Here is a 14,046-nt window from a genome sequence, read left to right on the forward strand (position 1 = left end):
TCAACCTGTAAACACAGTAAAATTGCCGCCAGCACTACAGCGGCCTGTGTCCCGCTCAGGCACTGTTGGAATCACTTTTCTTGGGAGCTAGTGGGGGTGGGGAGTGTCCAAAAGCATGAGGTTCCGTGCCTGCCCGTCTCTCCTGTCAACTCAGATTGCCTTTCCCTGGATGGCCTGGCCCAGACTCCCGGGCAGGGCTGGTGGGGGAGGTTGCTTGCGTGTTTGCGGGTACGTGTGGTGGGTGTCGGGGTGGAGGAGAGGAAGGAGACTTACCTCCAGGACAGGCCCTGTTATTGGACACTGTGGGGAGGGCTTCCAGAGGCAGGATGGTAGGGCCTTGTTCTAAGGCAGTCTGATGGAGGAGACAGAGGTAATTCGGGAGGCCTCCAGGATGCTGAACAGGTCAATTGGGCATCAGGGGAGACAGTGGCCAACTTGACAGGCAGAGACAGAGAAGAATGAATTTGGAGGCACCCCAAAGTCAGTCTGGAGCCAGGACCAGGAGGGGGAGGGGGCCGTGGAGTGTCGGGGAGACCCTCAAGAGACCTTTGACAGAGAGGGCTGACTTGTGAGGAGGACAGGACTGAAAACTCACGGATGAGAAGGGCGCTTGCGCACTGGCTCCAGCGCCTCCAGCGAGTCTGTGTGCGCATGCCCGGCTGGGGTGGGGGCTGGGCGCGTGTGGGGTGTGTGCATCCAGGAGGGGACACCTGGGGGGGTAGGTCCACCCACAAGGCTCAGCCTGGGTCCTGGGTGTCAGCCAGAGGCGTCTGCGTGTCTGGAGGATGACTTGGGGTTTGCAAGCTGTGCGTCTACAGATGCGTGTGTCCCGCGGCGTGTGCGCATGCGTGTCCGTGTTCCCGGAGAGACCTTCAGGCCTGGGTGTGTGCGTGTCTCAGAGTTTCCTTGCAGCGTGTGTCTGCAGACGTGTGTGTGACGTTATGTCCAGGCGTCCTCGGGGTTCGTTTGAAAATGCGTGTGTGTGTGTGTGTGTGTGTAAAAGTTTGTGTGTCTGTGCTTCAGTGTGCTTTCTTTGGACTTTGTGTCTGCCTGTTTCCGTGTGAGGGTCTGCAAGTCAGTCTTAGGTTGCTAATCAGAGTGCAAAGCCCGCAGGTTGTCTGTGAGGCTCCAGGAATGTGTGTGTTTGCCATTGTGTAGGGACCTGACACCGACCCCCCCCCCCCCCGTGTTGTGAGCATGAGGATGCGTCTGTAGATTTTGTGTGTCTGTGGGATCCACGTGAGTCTCAATGATTCCACATAAGACTGTGAGCGCCAAGGGGGTGATTGTGGGTTTTCATTGTGTATGCATTGTGTGCAATCTCTGCGTGGTGTGGGGGGAGCCCAGTGTGTCCCTGGGGGTCCCGGTGTGTCTGATCTGATGCTCCTGCAGGGCCCCTCCTGTTCCCCTTCCATTTGGGTGCACGAAGAAGACCCCGAGACTGGGCCAGTGCTTCAGGGCCAGAGAGGAGGAGGCGGGAGAGGCCTCCTGCCCCTCAACCTGTAAACACAATAAAATTGTCACCAGCACCACAGCGGCCTGTGTCCTGCTCAGGCACTGTTTGCATCGCTTGTCTTGGGAGCACAGATGGGGCAGTGGGGGCGGGGAGTGTCCCTGAGCCCTGGGAGAGCACGTTCTTTCCCACACTCTTTGTCCTGCACGGGTCTCTGGGCCAGTCCTGAGGGGCCCTGAGCAGGCAAGTGGAGAGGAGCTGAGCAGGGCCGCCCCGCCCCTGCCCAGCGGGAAAGCAGCCGCCAAGTCTGACAGGGCCAGAGGGACAGTCCCAGGCTGGTGAGGCTCAGAAGGGACCTCCTGCTCTCAGCTTAGATCTGGGGTGGTAATCTGGGGCCGGCCAGATGGCAGCAGATCAGAATGGATCCGGATCAGGATGGAGATGGGGATGAGGATCTCACTGCTGAGCCTCTAGGCGCCCAGCCAGCACAGCACAGAAGCACCTCAGGTCTTGGGGCTCACGTGAGCTGTCTAGGAGCCCCTGAGATGGGTGTGGGAGGCACAGATCCACGCAGAGGACCAGAGAATCATCCCGACCACTGCTGGCACTTTCCAGGCCATTTCCTAGCTGACAACCACTCTGAATTGTGTGACTGCCTCCTGCCACCTGCAGGTGAGAAGACCAGAGGGGACACAACATGCGACCTCACAGAGGAGACGGCTGGAGACACCCTCCATGCCAGTTAGAGGTGGGAGGGGGGGTGGTCAGGGACTGGGAGGGGAATCAAGCGTGCATCTGGTGGGTTCAAGACTCTGGAGAGGTCAGTTAGAAGTCATGGGAAAAAGTTATGGACCTGACAGCCAGGGTGTGAGCATAGGAGAAGGATTTTAGGCGACAGTCCTGAGGGATGTTTTCAGGGGGTGGAGGTGAAGTTGTGGTTGGGGAGGGTGAGGGTCGGGTTGGGGGGTTGTTGATTAGAGCGGGTGTGAAGGATGCCTGTAAAGATCCCAGAGGGGAAAGGCTCCTGGAAACCAGCCTTAGAGCCTCCAGTGAGTGTGCGTGCGGAGCCCTGCAGTGGGTGGGGCTGGGAGAGAGCCCAGTGTGTGCATGGGAGGGGGGGCTCTCCGGGGGGGGGGGGGAGGCTTGGGTGAGAGCCTGCATGGGCCCTGGTGTCAGTGAGAAGGCGTCCTCGTGCCCTGGAGGGTGACTTGGAGTGGCACCCGGGGGTCATCGTACATCTGATGATCCTGCCTGCGTTCGGCCCCCATAGCCCAGCCCCCTCCCACCCCCGGGACTAGGGCGCCAGGCACTGTGCCCCTGCTGCTCCAAAAGCATGAGGTTCTGTGCCTGCCCGTCTCTCTCCTGTCAACTCAGATTGCCTTTCCCCGGACGGCCTGGCCCAGGCTCCTGGGCTGGGCTGCTGGTGGTGGAAGTTGCTTGTGTGTTTGGTGGTATGTGGGGGTGGGGGTGGGGGTGCAGGGGAGGAAGGAGCCGTCCCCTCAGGTCAGGCCTGCAGACCTGGGCATGGTGGGGAGGTCTCAAGAGGCAGGAGGGTAGGGCCTTGGGCCAAGGCAGTCTGATGGAGGAGGCACATGTTATTTGGAAGGCCTGAGGGCTCTGTACAGGTCAACTGGGGATCAGGGGAGACAGTGGACGACTTGAAGGGCTGGGACACAGGACAATGAATTTGGAGGCACCCCGAAGTCAGCCTGGGGCCAGGGCTGGGGCGGGGATGGGGCCGGATCCGGTGCAGGGAGCCCCTCAAGAGGCCTTTGACAGAGGAGGGAGGACTTGTGAGGAGGACTCAGTCTGAAAATTCACGGAGGAGAAGGGCGCTTGCGCACTGGCTCCAGCACCTCCAGCGAGTCTGTGTGCGCATGCCCAGCTAGGGTGGGGGCTGGGCGCGTGTGGGGTGTATGCATCCAGGAGGGGACACCTACGGGTGGGGTAGGTCCACCCCCGAGGCTCAGCCTGGGTCCAGGGTGTCAGCCAGAGGCATCTGCGTGTCTGGAGGGTGACTTGGGGTTTGCAAGCTGTGCGTCTGCAGATGCATGTGTCTCCGGTCGTGTGCGCATGCGTGTCCATGTTCCCGGAGAGACCTGCAGGCCTGGGCATGTGCGTGTCTGAGTTTCCCTGCAGTGTTTGTCTGCGGACGTGTGTGTGACGTTATTTCCTGGTGTCCTCGGGGTTCATTTCAAAATATGTGTTTTGGTTTGTTTGTTTTTTTTTTTTTTTTTTTTTTTTTTTTTTTTAATGTGTGTGTGTATCCCTGTCTGTTCTGAGTGTGTGGATGTATTTCTGAACGTGTGTGTTTGTCGATGTGCCCAGAATCTCTATTTTTAAAAGAGCGTTGTTTGGGTAATGGTAGGTTCTCTGTGTGGTCTGAGTGTGTGTGTGGAGTGCCTGAAGGGGTCTCTGTGTATAGGTTGGGAGGTGTGGAGGAATGGCTGGTGGGTTGTAACTGTGTCTTTTTTCCCCCAGCAAAAAGAAATTTTGTCCCCCCCCCCCATATTTTGAGGTGGAATTGATGAATAAAAATTGTACATTTTAAAAGGTACGATGTTTTATATCGGTATATTTCTTTAAATGATAATCAATATCAAGTTAATTAGCACTTCCTTTATCTTAGCAGTTATGTTATTTTTTCGTGCTTTGAATGCTTTACAGTGTGAGCTGCCTCTCTTTCAGCCTGAGGATCATTTTATGACTGATGACTCTGCAGGGCTTAGCCCCTACCACCAGCCCACCCCATGATCAGGAATCCAGGCCCCTGTGTCTCTGCTGCTCTGAAGTATGAAGTTCTGTGATCCTCTGATCTTCCTTTCAACTGTCATATACCTTTTCCTGTAAGTCCTGGCTGAGACTCAGGGGCTGTAGTACATGGGGCAGAGGCACCAGGCAGAGAGCTGACATCTGAAGCCAGGTGAAGCCCCTACCCAGAGGAACAATGATGCAGGGTAGCTGTGATCCAGGAGAGGAGGTGGAGTGAGATGCTTCCTGACTCTCATCCACTAATAATGGTAAAATTGTAGCCAGTACACAAACTGTCTATAGTGGGGTCAGACATTATTTAATCACTTGTTATGTGTTGGGGTTCAGGATAACATACCCTGAATATGACACCTTGGCGTATTGAACCTCAAGGAGTTTGAGAAAAACACCAGAAATAAGGTCACTCTGACATCCTCCACCTTCTTTCCTGAAACAGGTTATAAAACTCTCATGTGAAAGTTTCCCTCCTTATACCAGGAGGAAACAGACATCTTTATCTCTGAAGAAAAAGAGAATGAGAAGAATTCTAACAAACAGGCCTTGCTACAGTTTCCTACAATCCCTCATACTCTTTAACCGGTCAGATTCCTCCAGGAGTGTCCACTCTTCATCAAACCTAGCATAAAATGCGTCTTTCTCATTTTCTCAGGAAGGCTCTCATGTCACAGAAAACTTACATTGAACTGGTGAACTTTTCTCCTGTTAATTGTCAGACCCAGCTGGGATCCTAAGAGGGTTGAGGAAAACTTTTTAATCATATGTAATCCTTACATTTAATAACTTAGTATCCTTCCTCCCACCCCCACCCCACCCTCGCCCTCACAGAGGGGTAAACTGAAGCTCAGACAGTTTGCATAATTCTGGAGTCATTGGTGTCCAGATAAGACACACGGGAACACTTCTGGGGGATCCCCCACATGGGGAATTTGTGTGTTCTGACTTTGTGGGTTTTACTCTGCCAGGATGTGGTTATGTGTATCTTATGTTTCCTTCTAGGAGTTTTATAGTTGTGATTTTACACTTAGGTCTGTGATCCATTTTGAGTTATTTTTTGTGAAGGGAATAAGGTCAGTGTCTAGGTTCATTTTTGTGTGTGTGTATGGATATCTGTTCCAGCACCGTTTGTGGAAAAGGCTGTCTTTTCTCTGTTGCTCTGCCTTTGCTCCTTTGTTAAAGATCAGATTTATGTGAGTCTGTGTCTGGGCTCTCTGTTCTGTTCCATCGATGGCTTGGTCTATTGTTTCATCAGTACACACTATCTTGATTACTTTAGCTTTAGAGTGTTGACCTTAAAAAATAAAACAGTTCATTTACCATCTGAAAAGGTCTTTCATAATTGGGAAGAGCAGAGAATAGCAGTTCGGGCCAAGCAAGCTGCTGCAAAAAGCATAGGCTAGTCCGACAGACAAAGGAGAGGAACTTCTTTTTATGGAGAAGGAGGAAGTTGGGAGGGGTTGTTCTGAATGAAAGTCTGTTGGATAAAAAGCAGGGGTTCAGGGTGGTGATGGTTTGTCACTGGCTGAGTTGCAGGGGTGGTCAGTATCTTGTGGGAGATGCAGTGTCCATCTTTCCCTGTGGGGGCCTGGAATTGATGATTCTTCCCTGTGCCGAATTCTCATGGAGTGTGTAATCCACAATTCTTGATTTAGAGTGAGAGCTCCCCCTTCTGGTCTGCTAACTTCATTTTAGTGAGGTTTCCCTTTATTAAATTTTCTCACAAGTAAGTCTTGAAAGTCCAGTAGTGTCAAGTGCTGAAGTCCTTAGACACTGTTTTTCTCTTTCAATATCGTATTGGCCATTCTTGGTCTTTTTGCCTCTCCTGTAAACTTGAGAGTCAGTTTCTTGATATCCACAGAATCAATGAGGGTTCCAAAATAATCCCAGACTCCTCAGTTCAGGGGTCCTTGGTTCCTCTGGGCCTGTGCTCCCATATCTGTGAGATGCAGCCTGGCCATTCTGGGCCTTTCTGGGCAAGGCGGGGCTCTGTCTCAGCCTTGGTTCATCCAGGGCTTCCTTCTGTCACCTGAGCTGAGCCCCTGGACAGACACGCTCACAAAGGGTAGTGGGGGTCTAAGATGCAAAAGTGTTGATGGAAGGCAACTTAGAAACCTTTCTCAAAATGACACATACATGGGGTGCCTGGCTGGCTGGCTCAGTCGGTGCAGCGTGCAACTCTTGATCTTGGGGTTGTGAGTCGAGCCCTATGTTGGGTGTAGAAATTACTTAAAAATAAAATCTTAGAAAAATAAGAGACATGTACATGTTTTGCTTCAGCAACCCCGTGTTAGGGAATTTATCTTACCTGTAGATTTACACACCAGCACAATTGTTGAAGGTCAGGAGTATGCCCTCAACACTAGTCGCAGGAGAAAGTACTGAAAACTCAACTGTGAGGAACTAGTTAAATAACTGAAGTCAAAACCATACAAGATCACCCAAACAGCTATTCAAAAACAGTGAGGGGCACCTGGGTGGCCCAGTCAGTTAAGTGTCCATCCGACTTCAGCTCAGATCATGATCTCGCAGTTCGTGAGTTTGAGCCCTGCGTCAGGCTCTGTGCTGACAGCTCGGAGCCTGGAGCCTGCTTCGGATTCTGTGTCTCCCTCTCTCTGTCCCTCACCAGCTCGTGTTCTGTCTCTCTCTGTCTTGAAAATAAATAAACATTAAAAAATTAAAAACCAAAACCAGTGAGCAATCTCTCTTTGTACTGATATGAAAAGCTCTGCAAGACATACTGGTAAGTGAAAAGAAATAAGGGCACAGAACAATGGGTAAAGTGTGCCATCTTTTGTCTAAAAAAGGGAGGAAATGAGAGTACGAGTACTTACACAAACCTAAAAATATGTCTTATATTTATGAAAATGTATAATTATGTATAATAGTGAACCTATGTATTATAACAATATAGATTATATAGTTACATATTTCCATTACATATCATTTTACATATGTAAATAATATATATTATACAAGAAATATTTGTACTATATAATATTTAATTTTTATATATTTATAAAAATATTTCATATTTTAAAATACATTCATTAATATTATTGATACATGCATATGTACAGGAATATATACTCTAGTACAGATATATGTATGATCACACATATAGATATACGTATGATCATATGTGCTTATATGCATGTGTGGAAGATATGTATATACACACACACACACACCATGCATAAAGAAATGTGGAAGGACACAAACTAATCGCAGTGGTTACCACATGTTTCATGGGCATAAAAAATTGGTGGGTGGTGTGATGAAGTTTCGGGGTGATGGTGGGGGGTTGGGAGCTGACAGCCAAGAAAGAATTCTTGAAGACGTCTTTGGTGCAAAAAGGTGATTTTATTAACGCACTGGGACAGGACCCATGGGCAGGAAGAGCTGCACTGGGGTTGTGAGGGGTAACTCATTATATATCCTCAGGTTGGGAGGGGGTGAGGGATAGCGTTGTCTCTAAGGAATTTTGGAAGCAAGGTTTCCAGGACCTTGAGGGGCTAGCTACTGTTAGGAAAACACCATTTATTACCCTTTAGTAAAACCGCAGTCATGGGACCCTTTGGATATATATCAGCGGCCATAGTATGATTGCCCACATATATCTCAGGGGAGTTGAGACAAAGGAAGTTTTCAAAGGAATTTTTTTTATGTGAAAGTAGACTTACAGGATCCTGGGGCACCTGTGTGGCTTAGTTGGTTAGGAGGTCAACTCTTGATTTCAGCTCAGGTCATGATCTCAGTTCATGAGTTGGAACCCCGCATGGGGCTCTGTGCTGACAGTGCAGAGCCTGCTTGGGATTCTCTCCCTCTCTCCCTTCCCTCCTCTCTCTGCATCTCAAAATAAATGAATAAACTTTAAAAATAAAAAATTAAAATAAAATAAAATAAAATAAAATAAAATAAAATAAGTAGACTTACAGGATCCTGTGGGGTCGGGGTGGGGGTGTCAGGGTAACGTTAAGCCAAGATTCTCTTTTGTCCCTAGCAAAGTGTCATCATCGAGGCAGCTGAGCTCCTAGAGGGAGGCCACTGTGCCAGTTTCAAGGACTTGTCTATGGGCTGTAGGCAATAAGGGAATTTAATTTTTCATTTGCCTTAGTTTTCCATATCACCACGGCAAGCACTTAAATCCCTTTCCCCTGTTCTTGGGCAGCCAGGAATGTGCAAGGAATATCACACACATCCCACTTTGGGGGTGGGGTGCTGCTGGCCTGTACTCTGCCCTCACCTTGCCCCACACTCCCTCATCATGGGGCACACACTGGGAGGGGAGGAAGACTTTTCACCTCATACTGTTGGTTTACCTAAATATCTGCAAACCATATATTAACGAACCAAAAAGCCAAGGAAAGCACCTTAAGTACTCAGGCGACCCTGGTGCCACTTCCTTCTTCCCCTTCCCCCATCTCTGTCATGTGTGTCCTCGCGCGCCCCCCAGCGGAACGAGCGAGGAGCGGCCTGGATTTTGAGGTGCATTGCTCCGCAGGCCCCACAGAGCGCACGCGCAGACGCTGCAGGGCGCATGCGCCGCAGCGTAGGCGCCAAATCTGAGCGCGAGCTGTTCAGTCAGTCAGGCGAGGCTCCAGGCAAGCAAGGTGAGTGTGAGCGGGCGTCGGGGTCAGCGTGTGAGTGGCGCGCGGGCAGCCCGGGACGGGACAGGGAGGGGGACGTGATTGGAGGAGACGCGAGGGCGAGGAGCGGGCACCCGAGGGCGCGAGAAGCCCCGGGGCTGGTGGCGCAGGCCTCCCTGAGGTGCGACGCCACAGTGGGACTGAACCCGCGCCCAGCGCAGCTGTGCCTGGGGAGGAGGAAGTGGGGTGAGTGGAGCCTCCGTGTAGGGTGACGGGAAGTAGCCCTCGTGGGGAAGGGGCCTGGGTGGGACATGGGGTCTGAGGAGACCAGGGAGCTGAGGGACACCGGTGCACTGGCGTGGCCTCTCCTCTCTGCGCATTTGTGACCTCAGTTGTCTGGCCTCTGGTTACTGCCCTCCTAGCCCTCAGGCTAAAGTCCTCCCTCAGCCTGCCGGCCCCACCCCCATTCACAGACCCCGGCCCCTCCAGACCTCGACACGCCCCTCCCGGCCCAGACCCCAGCGCCCTCCCCCACCAGACCCCAGGACATGCCCCTCCAGCCCAGGGCCCGCCCCAGCCACAGGTCCTTCCATGCCTGACCTCAAGCCCCACCCCCTGGCTGAAACCCCGCCCCCACTCAAGGCTCCGCCCCAAACAACGGGGCACGCCCCTCTCGGGCCAGGCCCCGCCCATAGGCCTCAAGACACGCCCCTCCCGGCCCCCGGCCCCTTTCACCCCCCCACCCCCCCACTCCTTCCCGGCCTCGATCCATGCCAGGCCCTAGCCCCCAACTCTGACTTTCCTGTCCGGGATCAGGGCCATGTCTCTCTGCTCTCAGACCCAGGGCAGGTCTGAAGACAGGGCATCTTCTCCCCCTCTCTCAGCTCTACGCTCCTCCCTCTCAGTGCTCCCCTCTACCTCAGTTCCACCAGTCCTGTCTGTCTCTCCTCCCTGCCCTGGTCATGCCCCTCTTTTCCCAGCCCGTGACTCCCCCGCCTCACATCTGCTCCTTCTCTTTATCTTGCCCCACTCCGTCCTCGGCTCTGCCCTGCTCCCTGCCTGCCTTGATTTACTCCCTCTTGCCTCGGTGCCTCTCTTCCATTCGTTCCCTTCAGTCCTTGCTTTCTCCTCCCACCAAGACCTCTGCCCACTCGGGATCTCTCCGGACACTCATCCCTGCTTCTCGGAAAGCTCTTCCCCACTCTGAAATCAAGAGACTCTTTTTTTTTTTTTTTAAAGTATTTTTAACATGTTAAATAGGGACTTTTTTTAGGCCCCCCCCCCCTTTTTAAAAAATATTTAACACCTTAGCTGCTTTTGTCACTACTTTTTAACATGATTTCCCTCATGTTTCCCAGAGTGCAATTATGAATTATTTAGAAAATAATGAAAATAAGAGGGGTGACATCCCTAAATGTTGATGTATAACCCAAATTAACAGCTTTCAGTAGTCAAGAAGAAGGAAAATAAATTATACATTTTTTTCAAGAGGTTCCCAAACTCCCCCAAACAAATGAACAAACAAAAAATGATAAAACCCTAAAAAAGGAGTAAGAAAATAATGAAAATAAATAAAAATACATGAGAAAACAAAAATAATAGCCTTGGAACTAGCAGGTGGTACTTGGGGTGAAAAAGAGAAAGTGGCAATAAAGAACAAACAATAGAAATTTAAAAACCTAGGAATAAAGCAGCATCACTGATTAGTAAAGGATAAAGTTGCATACTTAAGGGATTTAATATTCTGAGAATACTATGTGCAGTCATGTATTAGTATACTTCAGTTTCAAGCAAATGGATGGTTTTTCTGAAAAAGGATGTTTTCAAACTTGGGTTCAAAAAGTGGAAAGCCCAAATAGACCAATGGCCATGGAAAAGAACTGAAATAAATTGTGAAACAATTGATTGACATTAGAGAGCTTTCTGTGCAGATGATTATAGTGGTATTAAGAGTTAAAACATAAAAGTTGAGTAAAAGAGTGTTGGGAAGAAATAGAAGGTGCCAAAACTATGAAGTAATTGGTTAGAACTTGGATGGTATGGATGTAGGAATAAGATAAGGCTGAAATCCAAAATATAAAAATTTAAGGGAAGGAGAGTTAAGAATTTATGAAGAATGGAGGGATGCTGAAGGTGCCCTCTGAGGAGGCAGGCCCATGAGCTTTCTTTCACTACTTGAGACCTGGAGGCCTTGACCCTTCAAGGTCATAGTTTCCCTTTGTGGGCCAGGAGGAAGAATTGTTACACCCTACTCACCTTGAACCTGGCTAGTGTAGGGAGGCAGGCTAGGCTGGTGTGATCCCACACTCATTTCTAGTAATCCTTTCTTAGGGTCCTTCCCTGGGCTGCACACCTGGAAGTTCAATTCAGGGTGGGACGTCACACATCCCAAGAAGGAAGGGGGACAGGGGCGCCTGGGTGGCTCAGTTTGTTAAGCATCTGATTCTTGGTTTCAGCTCAGGTTGTGATCTCCTGGTTCTTGGGTTCAAGCCCCCTGTTGGGCTCTTTGGGGACAGCAGGGAGCCTGCTTGGGATTCTCTCTCCCTGCCCTCCCCCCTGCTTATGCATGCGCACGCGCCCTCTCTGCCCCTCTCAAAATAAATAAATAAACATTTTTATTTATTTATTTATTTAAAAAAAATTTTTTTTTCAACGTTTATTTATTTTTGGGACAGAGAGAGACAGAGCATGAACGGGGGAGGGGAAGAGAGGGAGACACAGAATCGGAAACAGGCTCCAGGCTCTGAGCCATCAGCCCAGAGCCCGACGCGGGGCTCGAACTCACGGACCGCGAGATCGTGACCTGGCTGAAGTCGGACGCTTAACCCACTGCGCCACCCAGGCGCCCCAAACATTTTTTTTTTAAAGCAAGAAGGAGGATAGCGAATTTTTATTTGTAGTGGCAGGAAAATTTTTAGGAAAAAAAAATACTTTTCATACTTTACTCCAGACTGGATTTTGACCAAAGAATTAAAATGAAATGTTTAATTGTCTCCTGTAAAACACTTACTATTGTCTGATTCTTTTCAACGAGAACATCCTGGAAGGTGTGTTGTGATAGCTCCTTGTGGTTTTGATTCCTGTTTCTCTGATGACTAATGCAGTTGAGCCCCATTTCGTGTCTGTTCGGCCATTTAGCTATCTTGCACAATACCTGCTTATATCTTTTAACTTTTTTTGCTCTTATTTGCCTTTTTCTAACTGATTTAATATTTTGCAAATGAATCCAGTTGTTTGTAGGGTATACATATCATAAGGCTGATTCCTGGGGCGCCTGGGTGGATCAGTCGGTTAAGCGTCTGGCTTCGGCTCAGGTCACGATCTCATGGTTTGTAAGTTCGAGCTCCATGTTGGGCTCTGTGCTGACAGCTCAGAGCCTGGAGCCTGCTTTGGATTTTGTGTCCCCCCACCCCCGCCCCTCCCATGCTCATGCTCTGTCTCTCTCATTCTCTCAATAATAAATAAATGTTTAAAAAAATTTAGAAAGGCTGTTTCCTTATTTTGTATAATACACAGTCATTTATTTTATTTTTTTTTAATTTTTTTTTCAACATTTTATTTTATTTTTGGGACAGAGAGAGACAGAGCATGAACAGGGGAGTGGCAGAGAGAGAGGGAGACACAGAATCGGAAACAGGCTCCAGGCTCTGAGCCATCAGCCCAGAGCCCGACGCGGGGCTCAAACTCACGGACCGAGAGATGGTGACCTGGCTGAAGTCGGACGCTTAACCGACCGCGCCACCCAGGCGCCCCCACAGTCATTTATTTTTGAAGTGAAGTTCTTCTGTGGATCAAATTAATACAGTTCATTGTGTTTTGAGGTTCAAGTCTCTTTTCCCTTCAGTGCCATTTCTGAGATATTTCTAGCCTGTGCCCATGAATTTTGTAGACCTGGGGAGGGGACTGAAGTAACATCATATCTGGAGATGTGCAAATTTCTGTAAATGTATAGTTAGGCATTTGTGTGAAATGTGGTAACTCCTTTTGTTTCAAATCACCTGTACCCTACTGTCCAGTCCCAACTGTGCAGGCCATTTGTGAGTCTCTCTACATGATTTCTGCAGGTCCTGGGTTTCCGTATCCTGTTTTCATCCGCTAAAATTCCACCCAGCATCTTCCACACCAGTGTGTTCTGTAGCAGCCTGCCTTTTAGAGTATCTCCATCCTATGAAGGGCCAAGCTGTAAAGATGGTGCACGTGACAGACGTTTTGGCTATCTTGAAGAATCCCCAGCTCTTCCACCTACATGATCAAGAAGAGAATCCAGAAACCATCCCCATAAGAAGTCCAGGGGCTCTGAAAGCTTCTCATCAAACGTTTAGGCATGTTCAGTATCTTCCAGTGACTGGGCCTCACCCAGCTGTGAGCCAAATCCAGGAGCTCTGCCGGCAATGGCTGCAGCCCGAGACCCACACCAAGCAGCAGATGATGGAACAACTGATGCTGGAACAGTTTCTGAGCACCCTACCGGAGGAGGTACAGACCTGGGTGAAGTCAAAACAGCCTAAGAACAGCAAGGAGGCAGGAGCCCTGGTGGCCGGCTTGATCCAAGCATGTGGGGAGAAAGGTGAGAGAGGAAGGAAGCAACTGCCATTTCCACTTATTGAACATCCCCTGTGTGCATGGCATGTAAAAGGAGATGAATAAAAACTTGTCAAGGGCGCCTGGGCAGCTCAGTCGGTTAAGTGTCTGACTCCTGGCTTCAGCTCAGGTCATGATCTCACAGTTCATGGGTTCAAGCCCCACGTTGGGCTCTGCACTAATGTTGTGGAGCCTGCTTGGGTTTCTCTCTCTCCCTCACTCTCTCTCTGCCCCTCCCCTACTTATGTGCGTACTCTCTAGCAAAATACATTTAAAAATTTGTCAAAAGAATAAGTGAATGAATTTTATAATCCAGTCTAATCTGCCTCATAGGAGATGGAAGAAATTTGGGGCTTGGCTTTTGCTTTTAATATTTACTATTTCTTGGGGTGCCTGGGTGGCTCAGGCGGTTAAGTGTTGGACTTCACCTCAGGTCATGATCTCGTGGTTTATGAGTTCGAGCCCCACGTCAGGCTCTGTGCTGACAGCTGGGAGCCTGGAGCCTGCTTCAGATTCTGTGTCTCCTTCTCTCTCTGTCCCTCTCCCACTTGTGCTCTGTCTCTCTCTATCAAAAACAAATAAATGTAAAAAAAATTTTTAATATTTACTATTTCTCTGAGAGTATACCTTCTCTCCAGCTTTGTTGTCCCCTGCTCC

At 49.7% G+C, this 14,046-nt stretch overlaps 1 protein-coding gene across 8 annotated transcripts in view; it reads left to right on the plus strand.

The window, feature by feature from the left end:
- The first annotated feature begins 762 nt into the window (after positions 1 to 762).
- ZIM2 (zinc finger imprinted 2) overlaps positions 763 to 14,046 on the plus strand; it is a 68,597-nt gene continuing 55,313 nt past the window's right edge. For 2 of the 8 annotated variants that reach the window (XM_045046764.1, XM_045046765.1), the window contains exons 1-3: positions 785 to 2,125; positions 4,142 to 4,299; positions 12,873 to 13,375. In XM_045046764.1, the coding sequence (XP_044902699.1) occupies positions 4,247 to 4,299; positions 12,873 to 13,375 (556 nt within the window). In that variant the 5' untranslated portion in view covers positions 785 to 2,125; positions 4,142 to 4,246. Of the gene's footprint in view, positions 2,126 to 3,934; positions 4,008 to 4,141; positions 4,300 to 8,738; positions 8,833 to 12,872; positions 13,376 to 14,046 lie in introns of those variants that run through there. The other 6 variants (XM_045046760.1, XM_045046758.1, XM_045046763.1 and 3 more) reach the window with 6 other exon arrangements.

The sequence above is a fragment of the Felis catus genome, chromosome E2, assembly GCF_018350175.1.
Source record: "Felis catus isolate Fca126 chromosome E2, F.catus_Fca126_mat1.0, whole genome shotgun sequence".
Classification (NCBI taxonomy): Eukaryota; Metazoa; Chordata; class Mammalia; order Carnivora; family Felidae; genus Felis; species Felis catus.